This window comes from Microtus ochrogaster, chromosome 1, assembly GCF_000317375.1.
Source record: "Microtus ochrogaster isolate Prairie Vole_2 chromosome 1, MicOch1.0, whole genome shotgun sequence".
Classification (NCBI taxonomy): Eukaryota; Metazoa; Chordata; class Mammalia; order Rodentia; family Cricetidae; genus Microtus; species Microtus ochrogaster.
The window spans coordinates 20,839,176-20,853,692 of record NC_022009.1 but is presented as its reverse complement, the minus strand read 5'-3'; the positions used below and the strand labels follow the sequence as shown (position 1 = coordinate 20,853,692).

General features: G+C 48.2%; 1 protein-coding gene across 3 annotated transcripts in view; it reads right to left on the bottom strand.

Annotated features, from left to right (window-relative positions):
• Positions 1-14,517, bottom strand: part of Rgs6 (regulator of G protein signaling 6) — a 545,705-nt gene that overhangs the window by 96,513 nt on the left and 434,675 nt on the right. For all 3 annotated transcript variants that reach the window (XM_013346421.2, XM_026779939.1, XM_013346417.2), the window contains exons 4-7: positions 11,344-11,394; positions 8,739-8,845; positions 7,480-7,531; positions 280-344 (exon numbers count right to left, since the gene is read on the bottom strand). In XM_013346421.2, the coding sequence (XP_013201875.2) occupies positions 280-344; positions 7,480-7,531; positions 8,739-8,845; positions 11,344-11,394 (275 nt within the window). The remainder of the gene's footprint in view (positions 1-279; positions 345-7,479; positions 7,532-8,738; positions 8,846-11,343; positions 11,395-14,517) is intronic.

Below are 14,517 nucleotides of genomic sequence, written 5' to 3'. Positions count from 1 at the left end.
AACACTGGCTTAGCTTCTCGGGTGCTGGAATTACAGGTGTGTTCCACCAGGACCCACTTGAACTGCTGATTTTTAGGCTGTTGAAGTTTGAGGGTTATAGTTATAAGGATGCACTTTGACGGTCATGGCAAGGGGAGCAGATAACAAGGGAGAAACAGAAGAGACGTCCTTTCCACTGCCTGGAAGGCAGTGCAAGGGGAAGAAAGGAAAAAGTCAGGCTTCGCCAGCGCTGCAGAACAGACACTCCTCCCGCCCCGGCCTGGGAGTCACCGTACTCACGGCTTCGTAGTCTGCCAGTTCCAGCCTCGCTTTGTTCTGCATTGTCCTCTTACAGAGGTAGATGGCTGAGGAAGGAGAGAAACAACAGCCATATAAGCCAGCAGCGCCGCGGAAAGGACCCAGCATGTGCCTGCCCAGCAGTCATCTGCTGTGCCGGTTAGTTATGTGTCAGTTTGACACAAATTGAAGGGGAGGACGGAACCTCAATTTAGAAAATGCCTCCGTAAAGGTGGGCTGTACACAAGCCTGTAGGACATGTTCTTAATTAGTGATGGATGGGGGAGAGCCCAGCCCATTGCGGGTGGTGCCATCCCCAGGCTGGTGGTCCTGAGCTCTATAAAAAAGCAGGCCGAGTAAGCCATGAGGCGTAAGCCAGTAAGCAGCACCCCTCCGTGGCCTCTGCATCAGCGCCTGCCTCCAGGTTCCGGCCCTGAGTTCCTGTGCTGACTTCCTTTGATGATGAACAGTGATGTGGAGCTGTGGGCCAAATAAGCCCTTTCTTCCCCAGGTTGCTTTGGTCGTGGTGTTTATCACAGCACTAATAGCCCGGACTAAGACACCACCCACCTTGACTGTGGCAGTGAGCAGCTGCCCAAGAGGAGCAGCTTTTCAAAGTGGGTGTTATTGCATCTGACACCTCTCTTCTTCCCTCCGCTATGCACCGAACACCCTCTGGCCAGTGTGACCTTTCACAGGCATGACCATGACCTGCATTGCACCCTCAGTGACGACGGAAGAAAGATTGTTTTTAGGGTCGCAAATATGGCCCTTTATAATCCCATCTTGCCTTGTCAAATCTCTTCTCCTCTTTCCCACAAGCTTTACGAGGTGACTACTCTTAACTTCACATGCAGAGGCCAGAGGTTAACCTTTAGTGTCTTTCCTTAGATATATCAATCTTGTGTTTTGAAACAGGGTCTCCCACTGGGACCTGGGGCTTGCTAGTGAGTGCCAGGATTCTCCTGTCTCTGCCTCCCCAGCATGGGGCTTACAAGTGTGGATTACCACATCCAGTTTTTCACGTGGGTGAGGGGCTTGAACTGAAGTCTCTCATGCTCTCACAGCAAGCATTTTATACTATGTAACCCTCCCCCAGTCCCACTGAAACTCAAAAGCCAGCCCAGTGTTCCAGAGAGCATCCATAGACTCTCAGTGACACAACCCAGTCTCACTGCATTCCACTTAGCTGGAGTGTCCCCTGCTCTAGGCTGAAAACTCCTTAGGGATGCAAGCTGTGTCTCACTCAACTGCAGCCCTCCCTGCCCCTGCTCCCAGGTCTGTTTTGTCATAGAAAGAGCAGAGAAAAGGGAGGACAACTTAGTCCTGTCCCTCCAGGCTAAGGAAGAGTTCTAGGCCCACATTACCAGAACATTCTTTCTCAAACGTGACCTTCACCTTTGCTCCCTATCTCTGCTCCTTCGGTGTTGTCTTCCTTTTCAGAGTCAAGAAGGGGAAGCAGGAGGTGACTGTCCTGAGTGACCAAATGAGGATGGCCCACAGCCTGGGCCTGCCCAGGGCCCTGATACCTTTCTTATGCCTCCTAGGCAATGCCTTGCTGGTTCAAACAACTAAATTTTTTTTCCTCTGGCAGCCTAAGATGTTGGCAACTCTGTGACTAGTAGCCTTCTTTCCAGTTTGCCCACTCTTCTGAATTCTACAGTCTAGGCTGACCAGAGTCAGCTGTGGTTGCCCCCAGATCTGCTTAGTCAGTTCAGGTGTACCCACTATTTTAACAACAACAACAACAACAACAACAACAACAACAACAACAACACAGGCAGGCAGGCAGGAGGGCAGGCAGACAGACAGACAGACACACACACACACACACACACACACACACACACACACACACACCCCAGACCTTTGTTTGGTCTGACGTAATGAGTTTTCCATTTAACAATAGTGCGGAAACAGGAATGGATGGACTAGAAACCATAGTTACGGATTGTACATTTTGATCTTCTTCTGGGCTGTGTGAAGTTTCACTCTCTCGGGATGCTGGGCAGCAGCAGTGGGCCATGTTGCCTACAAGCTTACAAGGGGAAAGAATTAACACCATGCCGTGTGCTGTGTTGCTAATCGAGGGATACTGGTAGGTGGAGGTGTATTGTGACTTGGGATATTTTCAGGTTACATTGGGAATATCAGGATATAACCTTACCATATGTTGAGGACTATCTGTACCAATGAAATCACTGTTAAAAGAGAGAGTGGTCATGTCTCTGAAGACATTGCTAAATGACTTGGAGTGAGCTAATGAATCAAGAAGAGTTGACTGGGGTAGTTGCTGGTGAATTTGTTACAGTTGAGGCATCTGGGGGGGGGGAAGCAATAAAAACATAGGAGGAGCCAATATTCATGTGGTTTCAGAAATTCTTACTGCAGTTTAATAATATTCACCCTGGGTGGTTTATTTAAGAAAGAACCCCAAGTTTTTGGGAGCTACAGTCAAAGAGAAGTCCTTGATCTTACTTCTTGGGCTGCCACACGAATGTTCCTTTGCATGAGATATCCCTCTAGGGCAGTACTTCTTGACCTTCCTAACTCCGCGGCCCTTTGATACAGTTCCTCATGGTGTGCCCACCCACAACCATAAAGTTATTTTTCTTGCTATTTCATAATTGTAATTTTGCTGCTGTTCTGAATCATAATGTAAATATTCGATATACAGGATCTCTGATATACGACCCCTAAAGGGGTTGTGACCCACAGGTTGAGAGCTGCTGATCTAGGGGACTTAAAGTACGTGGAGGCTGCGTCCCCGAGTTTCACTTTACCAGGTCTGGCAATGAACGGAGCAGGCAGACGGTCTGCTTTGAACAAAGTGCCCCGCCCCCAGCTTCTAGGACCAGACAGCCTGTGGGATTGGAGTCACCAAGCCCGGAGCTTGGCATGCCACCTGCCTCATCTCTATCCCTGCTGAGCCAACGGAGGTGGCAGCTACTTTGACAAAGCATTTTCTAACTGGTCAAATGTGAAACTCAGAGACGGCTAACTCAAGGGTTGGGGGTAGTGGGGTGGCTCCATGGGTATGGATGCTTGGTGTCCAAGCTTGAGGACCCAAGAATCCACTTGTAATTTCCAGAATGCACAGAAAAAGCTACAGGTGGATATGTGTGGGTGAATATACCCATGACTGCAGGGAAGCAAGGAGTAGAGCCAGGAGCTTACTGCGCTCACTGGTCAACACTCTAGCTCTGGAAGTGGTGAGAGACCCTGGACCAAAACGTGAACTAGGGAGTGACAGGAAGGTCTACCTGATGTCCTACTCTGGCTTCCACATGCATACAAGTGGCTGTCCCCCTGCACCCACACTCCCATGCAGACACCTCTCACGCCCCACAAAGTGAACAGAACAGGGAGGGGTTAGCACAGATTTGATTATAGGTTTTATGCAGGTAGATTCATCCCAAGAAATTTCTACCTGGGCCAGAATGGCCATACAGGTTGTAGAGTACTGAACAAGGAACAAAGGCTGGTGCTGTAGCTGCTGACCATGAGCCCATGGGCTTGGACTTCCAACCTGTTCTCTGTGGCTAATATATGGTAACCTGTTCCCCACAGGGAACTGGTGCTCTTGGCGCTTACAGGCTTGTCTGAGCAAGTAGGCAGCCTTTTCCTTTTACTGGCTCCAGTGACCTCTAGTGGTGATAGCCAGTCCTGCAAGAGGACCTCCGGGGAATGTGAAGCCTCCATGCTGTCCTGTCCTGTTTATCTGTCTGTCTGTGTCTATCATTTATTTTTATTTATACTAATAATTAGTTATCTCTACCTCCAGACTTCACTGTGGCTTCACTTGGATGTACTCACTCCAGTGTGTCACCCTAACAAGAACACATTGTGTCTAACACACCAAATAGGGAACAGATTCGTGTCCTGTTAAGATATAAGGAACTGAGTCACACAAGATGACTCAGGGCAAAAGGAGAGAACTGACTCCTGAAAGTTGTCTGTGTGTGTGTCCGTGCCCGCATCCATGTCTATGTGTGTGTGTGTGTGTGTGTGCACTGTCTCTCACACACACGATAAATGAAACAAATTTAAAAAAAAAAACTATCTGGAACTGGTCTATTTCAATGATCATAAAACCTGATCCATTCACATTGAGTCACATGACAACAGCACCCGTATATGCTGAGCTTACTGACTATCAGGGACCCCACAAATGTGAATTCTACATTGTCCTCACTATAATTACCAGGTAGGTTTGGTTAGGATCCCCAGTTGGCAAATGAAGGGACTTCCACAAGTCCTCCCTCACTGCTGGCCATCCAGAAGGGCTCCCAGAGATGGCCAAGTCAGCTGAACCTTAGCTGGGGCTTTTAGTACATAACCTGTCTGGGACTGCGTGCATCTTGATTGTCATCTTGCTGGGATTTAGAGTCACCTAGGAGATGAATTCCTGGGCATGCCTGTGAGGGTGTTTCTGGGACGGTCTGACCGTGGAGGGTGTACCCGCCCTTCATGTGGATAGCACCATGGCATGGACTGGGGTTCTGTTCTAACAGCACAGGAGACGGCGAGCTAAGCACCAGGATTTAGTGTTCTCTGCCTCCTGACGGCAGATGCAATGTGACCGACTGCCACACCCTCCTGCAGCCACGCTTTCCTACCACCGCGACCCAGCAAACCCTTAAGTCCTTACGTCCCTCTGGCTGGGCATTTTGCCCTAGCCCTGAGAAAAACAGCAATGTCCCTCCCAACCTGCTCAACATCTTCACCCACCCTCCTTCTGTCATCACGCCCCCTTTCCTGCTAGGCCAGCGAGACTTGTCAGATCAGTGACAGAACTAACACAGAGTTTACCATTAGCCAATGCTTGTTGAATGAATACAAGTTCTGGTCCTTGGTCAACCTACTTCATTCTTTTCCTGAATGCTCAGTTTCAGTCTCACCTCCTTCTGGGGAGAGGGCAATCACCTAGCAACAATTCTGCATCATTGTAGCAATACCAGCATCAGCCGCCACCTTCCCAAGGACAACATCCCCCAGGACGGGGTGACTCCTTACTCTGCCACACAGCAAACCTTTTATCTCATTCACTGAATCCCAGCAAAGCAGAACCGGGAAACAAGCAATGGTGTTGTTCTGACTTTAGTATGAGGTTCTAAGGCAGCGAGGGTGATGGAACTTGGCAAGATCACACAGGCAGAGGGACAGTTGATTCTACGGGTTTCCCTGGGAAGCTGACTTTCTGACTAAACTATCTCAGGAGTTCCTTTCTTTTTATATTCCACACCCTGATTTTCCAACCTGAGACTTTGCCATAGACGGAGGCACAGGGATGCAAAACAATTATGTATAAAGGTGATCCTGATGTCACCTGTTGCTTCTGTCTCTCCTGCCGCAGCCCACTAATATTCGGAAATGGAACGCTGTAGAGAAAATTCTGTCCTGCTGCACTCAGTATAAGGTAGCTGAATATATTTTACTCTTATTTTGATCTAGGTGTCTGGTCTGGTTATACCCCCATCCCTCCCACCTCCCATCCCCCCACCCCCGCCTGAAGGGCACAGGGTGGGTGGAAATGAACTGTAGTTATTCAAATGAGGAGACCGGCCACCCTTAGCAGTCTTTCAGGACAGCAGCTGGCCCTGCAGCCAGCCCTCCCAGACAGGGGTCCCCACCAGCCAGTCCTTGCAGCTGCAGCTGCCTTCCTGTCCCTCTTGGTTCTGTAAAGATCCAGGGGAAGTTCTTGGACTCCCCAAGTGCCTTGGTCCTAAATTGCACCAGTGTCTGCAAGGATGCCGGCAGAGGGGTGGTGCTGTTGGCATGGACTCCAGACAGGGCACACTCAGGAGTGGGAAAGGGGATGGGCTGGAGTCACTCAGCTCTGAGTTTAGACTCTGTTTCCAGGGAGTGTCTATTGGTTACCTTCAATGAAGAAACAGAACCAGGAACTGGAGAGGTGGCTCAAGAGTTAAGAGCACTTTCTTCTCCCTGAAGCCCACAGATGGGCTCTCAGCACCCATATCCAGTGGCTCCTAGCAAACTGTTAACTCCAGCTTCAGGGGATCTGATGTCCCCTTCTGGCCTCTGACTGTACTGCATACATGTGGTGTATGTGTGTGTGTGTGTGTTGCATGTGTGTGTTTGTATATATACATATATTCAGACAGACAAGATGGCACATACATATAAATAAAAGTAAATAACTTTAGAATGTTGTGTGACAAACTGTGAAAAGGAACCAGAAGCAGACTGACGTGTAGCTTAGCACACTTAAGACTGGGCTTGATTCCAGTGCTGCAAGAGAACCCACCTCAACCCAAATGAGACAAATAAAAAGATCTTAAGCATCAGCAAAACCCCAAAGGTTCTGGAAGTAAAGGCGTACTGAACACCACACATGCCTTATGCCACAGCTCCCACGCTGGGGGTGCCATGAACACCCAGGACAGACCAGCCCTGGCCATCTCACTACCAACTGGGAATCAGAGTAATGTGATCCCATGAGGGTATGAACTTTCTGGGTCTCAAGTTCTTTACCTTAAGTTGGGGACCATATAATTTCTCCAGAGAACTGGCTCATGGAGAATATTAGGTAGTCTCTTTGAGAGTGTGGCACAGGTCTATCTGTGCTCTGTCTGCAGAGAAGTAAACTTTCACCTTAACTACTTCCCTAGTCCAAGATGACAACTGTCCATCCATCTCTGTCCCCCCCACCCCCGCTTAACTTCCAACTATCAAAATCACCAATGAGTTTTTAGTAAACTTTTACAAGTATGTAAAAATAGAAAAGGCCAGGGGAAGGCAGCTCCTTGATGCTGCCTTCCCTGATGTTACGTCCTTAGAAGGTGCAATAAGAGCCCCATCACACAGTGTTCCCATAAAACCTGTTCCCTTTGTCCCTGCTCTTGGGAGGACTGCACTGCTCAGTGCGCTGTATCTTTGTTCACTGTGTACAACAGGGAACCTGATACAGGCAACAAGGAGTTAGCAGGGTCAAGAGCCCCTTTCCCTGGCACCATGGTCACCAGGTGCTGAGCATTTGTCTTTGGTTTTCCTGGGAGTTGCAGGATTTTCTTTGGTACTCCCGGGAGTGACAGGAAGTACATAGGGACTCCCGGGAGTGACAGGAAGTACATAGGTACTCCCGGGAGTGACAGGAAGTACATAGGGACTCCCGGGAGTGACAGGAAGTACATAAGGACTCCCGGGAGTGACAGGAAGTGTGGGCACATCATCTCTTCTTACCGTAGTCAGTGTTTTCAGGTTCCCAGCAGTTGGAAGGCCAGAAGTAAGGAGCCTGCAACAGAGCACACGGCATCAGGACCAGAGGCACGCAGTTGTAAAACTGAGAAATGTAAGCTGTGGGTGGACACCCCTTTTCCCCTGGCACAGGATGGTGCAGTTTCTTTTTTAACACCTCGGCAGAACTATGTTCCCCAAGCCTTTGGCTTGGGCTTTGACACAGCCCCCGACTCTGTCTCTGCTCCCTCTAAGGCAGAGTCTGGGAGAAGGGCCGACAGTGGATAAGGAGAATAAATGAGGGCGTGAGAACGCACTCCAGCATGATACGAATCAAGTATGGTACTTTTAGGCTCATTCGGACTCAGATTTCTAGGATCACTAAGAGCCATGTTCATTCTCTGAGCACCCTCATATCAAGGGGCTAAGACAGTGTCCCCAAAGACCCCCATTGTAAGATGGATGATATCCACTTCTGTAACAGCTTTTTTTTTCCCAGAAGAAATTATGGAAAATATCTGTTCTCATCTAAACTCCAGTCTTCTAGGAGGTGCTCTGGAGAGATGGAGTCTTGGGATTGGAGAGGTGACTCAGGGGTTAAGAACATTTACTGTTCTTACAAAAGAGCTGGGTTCAATTCCCAGCACCTGCATGGTGACTCAGAACCATCTGTAACTCTAGTTCGAGGCCATCTGACACCCACTATGTCCTCTGTTGGCCCTCAATATGTACATGGTACATATACATATATCCAGACAAAATATAAATACATATGAAATAAAAATAAGCCTTTTGTTAAAGATGAGAGTTGGGGTCTTTGGAAGGTGATGAGGACGTGGAGATGGAAGCCTCATAAGTGAAATTAATGTCCTTATTTTTAACAGGCTTGAGGGAGACACCTCATCACGTCCACCACATGAGGAACAACTAGAAAGTTCCATCTATGAAAAAGAGAGTACTCCCCCACCAGACACTTCCCATCCCCAGAACTGTGAAAATATGTGTATAAGATATGCAGGGCATTTTTTGACAACACCCCCAAGGGGCTTAGACAGTGTCCCCAAATACCATAGGCTTCCAGTGAGGGCCTTTTACTGTTCTTTAAGTGGGCCACCCACTGGCTAAGTTAACACATCTCTTAGTTTTCCCAGTACTTTAGGGGGACATTTGCTCTTTTAAATATGCCTAGTTGTTCTAGATGGTTCTAGAGTGAGGTCACATGGTGATGAGCAGAAGGGTTCTTCAGGAGGAGCCAGCAGGCCTACCTGGAAACGGTAAAAGGTGCCATCGTCTTTCATGGTGAGAACGTGGTCTGAGATTGGGAAGATGTAGCCCTGGGCAGCAATAAGGCTTCCCAGGTGTATTGCTTCAACTGGAAGGAGAGAAGAGGAGGAAGCAGGTCATTCAGCTAAAATAAGCACTGGGAGAGCAGAACGTGATCCGAGGTCATGTGCCATCCCTCTAGATGACAGTGCTGAGGATCTCTTCCCCTGCTGAGATGCTGACCTACGAGAAGAACCATTGTGCGTCTGGCCTCCTCTGAGAACTTAACAACACCTAACCACCCATTCCCCGTTGTCTTCCCAAATAAAGTCAGAGCCACAGCATGGCATAGACCAAGCAGGACCTAAAGCAGCAAGGCATGTCACACAATCCTTAGCAGGGACTCAGGCAGAGATGGCAGCCCTGAGAACCCACATAGTTCTCATGTCTCTGATCCTCGGCACTGAGGGTACTGTTTCGTGGTCCAGAGGCTTTAGAATCTCCTTATGACACAGCTGTTCCTCCCGTGAGAAGAGTGCATCTCCTGTGATGGACTAGGGCAAGACCTCCCTGTCCCTGGAGATTAGAGCGAGGATGACGGGGTGGGCGGTGCCACAGAAACATGAATATTTCTGCCAGAATCAACATGCTGCCTCCTTCTCTCAGCCCCAGCCATACACAGGCTTCCATTAGTAGTTAATACACAGGCTTCTATAAGTAGTTAATACACAGGCTTCCATAAGTAGTTAATACACAGGCTTCCATAAGTAGTTAACTGTGGTGCTGACACTGGAGCTAAACTCTTCCTTAGAAATGCTTTTACTTCCCCAGGAGGGAACAGAGAAAAGACAGAGGGACCAACACTGGACTTCCATTTGAATTTGCTGGCTTCCCAGGCTGTGGTTCATGGCTCTGTCTTCTGGCAAATTGTTTTAGCTTCTCCTTCCAGGCTAATTCTCAGAAGCCCAACCCGTCCCAACATCTTGATGTCCCCTTCAAGGTATCAGAGAAGGGGAGACCTTCATAGATGTGACCTCCACTAGTCTGGACCTGTCACAGGAGTTTTTCATGCCACAGGAGTCTCATTTACATTAGCTGGGTTATAGTTCTCAGAACATTAGTAATAATGAGAATAATGAATTCGATGGGTACTTTAGAACGGCTAGGAAGCGCTCTTAGCTAATTCTACCATGAGAAATGACTTTAAGTTAGCATGGCCAAAAGGAAGCAGTGACTTCAGATGAATGTCACCCAACGGCTGGTCACACAGGCAATCAGAAGCCCAGGTTTTCTAATGGAAACACCAAGACTTGGAGCCCTGGCCTTCAAGGGAAATTCTTAGCTCACAAGAAAAAAAGAAGCATAGGCGCTTTTTCTTGTGAACTAAGAACGTCACTCAAATTAAGAAGTTTTGTTAGCTGGCAGAGTGGCCACTGATCCAGGACATGAAAAGGGCCAGGGTCACTTCCCAAAATCACCTGCTCTGCAGGGGCTCCTGTTTCCAACAACGTCACTGAACTGAATTATCTGAAACTGTATTGCTGTACACTCAGCTGCAGATTGGCAATGCCAGGTTAAAATGCAAGCCTGAGCTGGCTTACTGATTCCAGCAAAGAATTACAATCATAAACCCAGCATCTAGTAGGTACACTTGATACAAATTCTCAGAAAGCATGTGGTCAGGGGCCACTTAACTTGTGGTATCTTTATCCCCTAAGGGTGACCATTGGGAACATCAGAGCAGAGGGCTGGGTTTATGCAGCTCAGTGGTAGAAAGCTTGCCCAGTAGGAACAAGGCCCTGGGATCGCTCAGCACTAATGTGAACCCCACAGTAGATCTGTTACGGGTATTTATAACTATGATCCTTGAGTATTAATAACACCAGTTAAGCCAGACAGATGAATGTGTGCTACATGCTAAGGGTGAAAAATAAACAACCCAATGATAAACTCACAGCACACTGATAAAAATCGACTTAAGCTGTCTAGAAGTTTCGCTTTTTTTTTTTCAGGAGTGCCCTCCCCTGTTTCCCAATGAGATGGCAAAAACACATTGTCCTGCTTATTTCCTGGTGGAGGGACAGCTGTGGAAACTGCCTTAGTTGGTCAAGGTTTTGCTGGGTTTTTTTTTTCTGGTAGACTTTGCCTAATTGAAATACACAATTAGAGTGTGTGGGGGGGGAATCGCTTCTTCACTTCTCGCAGAAGCAGGAAACAGAAGGCGTTTTAGCAAATAATTAAACATCTTAATTGTGGATCAGGCAATCTAATTTTAAGAGCTGCTTCTAGAAGGCTGTTCTGTGACAGGGCTACAACTTATCTTTAATTGCTGCGGCTAACGAGAATTCATCTCGTTTCGCATGCTATTGTGCTGAGCTCTTTGGCGTTCTCAATAGCGGCTCATTTCCTCAAAGGGTGATTTCCACGTGATGATAGACATTCAGTGGAGAAAATAAATGACTTCTATCTGCAAATACAATGATCCCGCATCCTGGAATCCATGGCGATAAGCCTTCTTTTCAAGACTGTATAGGCCCGCTGGGGAAGTGGCCTATGGCATGCGTGCCAAGACCAGGGGAGGCAAAGGCAAGGTCAGGGGTCAAGTACCTGGGTCCTCAATGGAAAGGTTCTTCATAAGCCACTGCACAACGTCCGTACCTGCAATGACAAAGCCATTTCAGTCGAAGATCTCATGGGTAGCAGGAGAAGCATTTTTACTGGAATCCTAAGCCCAGCAGCACACAGCTTGGGAGCTGGGTAATACAGCCATTCCCCATGCTAACCAGCCCTTCCCATCCACCAGGACATGGCCACAGTTAGGATTTAGTAGTTGCCTCGTTCTTTAATGGAGACAGGCTTTTGTGCATCCCAGGCTGGCCTCGAATTTTCTATATAGCCGAGGATGCTGAGGGCCCAGTCCTGTACCGTCGTGCCTGGTTATTTAGTGCTGGGGATCAAACGCGCGACTCCATGCATACTAGGCAAGCCCTGTACCAGCTGAGCCACACTCCTAGCCTATAGCTCAATTCTCTCACGAGAATAAAAACAAAACAAAGAAGGTGAATCCAAAGACAAACATATAGGCATCCCCCTGAATATTAATCTTCATCAGGCGATGAAACAGAGACCCAAATTGGAGCACCGGACAGAAATCTCAAGGTCCAAATCAGGAGCAGAAGGAGGGGGAGCACGAGCAAGGAACTCAGGACCGCGAGGGGTACACCCACATTCTGAGACAATGGGGATGTTCTTTCGGGAATTCACCAAGGCCAGCTGGCCTGAGTCTGAAAAAGCAGGGGATAAAACCGGACTTGCTGAACATAGCAGACAATGAGGACTACTGAGAACTCAAGAACAATGGCAATGGGTTTTTGATCCTACTGCACGTGCTGGCTTTGGGGGGGCCTGGGCGGTTTGGATGCTCAACTCACTAAACCTGGATGGAGGTGGGCGGTCCTTGGAATTCCCACAGGTCAGGGAACCCTGATGGCTCTTCAAGCTGATGAGGGAGAGGGACTTAATCAGAGGAGGGGGAGGGAAATGGGAGGTGGTGGCGGGGAGGAGGCAGAAATCCTCAATAAATAAATAAAAAAAATAAAAATTAAAAAAAATTAAAAAAAAAAAACAAAACAAAGAAAACAATGCCACCATCAAAACCAAAACAAAAAACCAACCAACCAAATAAACAAACCAAACCCGCTTCTGATGTTTCAGTTACAATGGAATTTCCGGGAGCATCTGCCAGGAACTTCCTGAGGACACAGATTTCAATGGCTTCCCCAAGGCAGGCCAGGGCAGCCTTAGCCTGCCCGTTCCCAGAATATTTCTTTTCCAGCACCATGCCCTTCCTGACAGTGCTAATCAACTCAGGTGACCTCAGAGGTTCTTAGAAACTTGTTCTTGGGCTGGAGAGATGGCTCAGAGGTTGAGAGCACTGGCTGCTCTTCCAGAGGTCCTGAGTTCAATTCCCAGCACCCACATGGTGGCTCACAACCATCTGTAATGAGATCTGGTGCCCTCTTCTGGCGTGTGGGCATACATGCAGACAGAACACTGTATGTATAATAAATACATTTTTACGGGCTGATGAGGGAGGGGGACTTGATCGGGGGAGGGGGAGGGGGAGGGAAATGGGAGGCGGTGGCAGGGAGGAGGCAGAAATCTTTAATAAATAAATAAATTAAAAAAAAAAGAAACTTGTCCTTTTCTGGCATGAGTCCAGTCTGAACCAACAGACCTCTGAGGCTGTAGACTATGTCTGGGTCATCGCTGACAGTTCCTTCTTTTTCCTTTGGCCTCAGCTCGCCTTAAATTTCCAGGCTTTCCCAAAGTTGGCTGTAGACTTTGTGCTAATCATATGTAGGTAGAATGACCTGCACCGGCCTGTGAAAGCCTCCTCCTCCTCCACAGACCCTTTCTTCCCTTATTTTCCTGGGAAACTGAGTGGAGCAGAGACACAATATGGAAGGGGCCATGAATCCCGCCATGAAAATTAATGACTAGTTAGATCCCTCGTGAGAGGTCTTACCTGTGTGCAGAATAAACCCCGTTTCTTCTAGCCAGCATGTTTCAGATAAGTCACACTTGAACAGAAATTTGACTAACCCTTACTTCTTCCTGCTGGTTTTAGTTTTATCTCCTGATGACAGAAAAATGAACCTGAACCCAGATCTCATCTCCCTGACAACATCCCTTCAGACTTTGGGCAGTCCTTCCATAAGCCACCAGTGTCACCATTTCCAGTGTGACATACCTGGAGCCATTCCATGGCTTAGCCTGGAGCGCCTCACCATTGGCCAAAGCCTTCTGAACAAACTCCCTTTTACTGTCTGCCTTTAAAAAGATGGCTTGGCAGTAGTGGCACATGCCTTTAATCCCAGCACTCGGGAGGCAGACGCAGGCTGATCTCTGTGAGTTTAAGGCCAGCCTAGTTTACAACAGCTAGTTCCAGAACAGGCTCCAAAGCTACAGAGAAACCCCTGTCTCGAAAACCAACAACAATAACAAAGAGCAACTAGAACCCAGGTTCCAAGAGCAGCATGGCTCACATGGGCATGTGTAGGGAGTGGAGGAATCCCCCAGAGAGTGAAGTGAGGAGGGCCTGAGTGAATATGTATTGTTGACATGGGCATAGGTATCTCAAGGACCCTAGTGTCGCAACCCTGTGAATCTGGCAAAGCCTCCTCCCTGGTGGGGTTCAGAAGCATAGCAAAACCTTCCTTGGTTGGGGGAGGGGTAGTTCAAGTGCAAGCAATTGATCAGTGTGCACAGGAGTTAGCAACTTTCTTCCTCTTAGGTGCTATAGCCTGAGACATCACCCCACAGAGACCTCCTACCAAGCTTAACCACTCCTACTCCCTGTGCTATACACAACAAACACATGGAGGGTGTGGGTTGCCAGGGTAGACAGTGCGGCCCCATCAGAGTGCACACCCCACCTGGCCCAGCTTTTCTGCACTTGTGTCCGTGTGTCTGTCCCCTTTTCATTCCTTTGCCTCCAAGCCTCAAGTTATGTAACGGAAGGACAAGAGCCCAATTATCTGCAAGAGTCAAAACATCTGATCAAGCCCACAGTCGCTGGTACAGACCTCTAAACAGGGCTTCATCGTCATTTGTGGAATGTTTGATGGAAAACAGGCTGGAAAATAGCAACATTTCCAGATCTGAGTCAAGAATGGGTCTGAAGCCTTGGTCTGTCTCTGTCTCTGTCTCTGTCTCTGTCTCTGTCTCTGTCTCTCTCTCTCTCCTCTCTCTCTCTCTCTCTCTCTCTCTCTCTCTCTC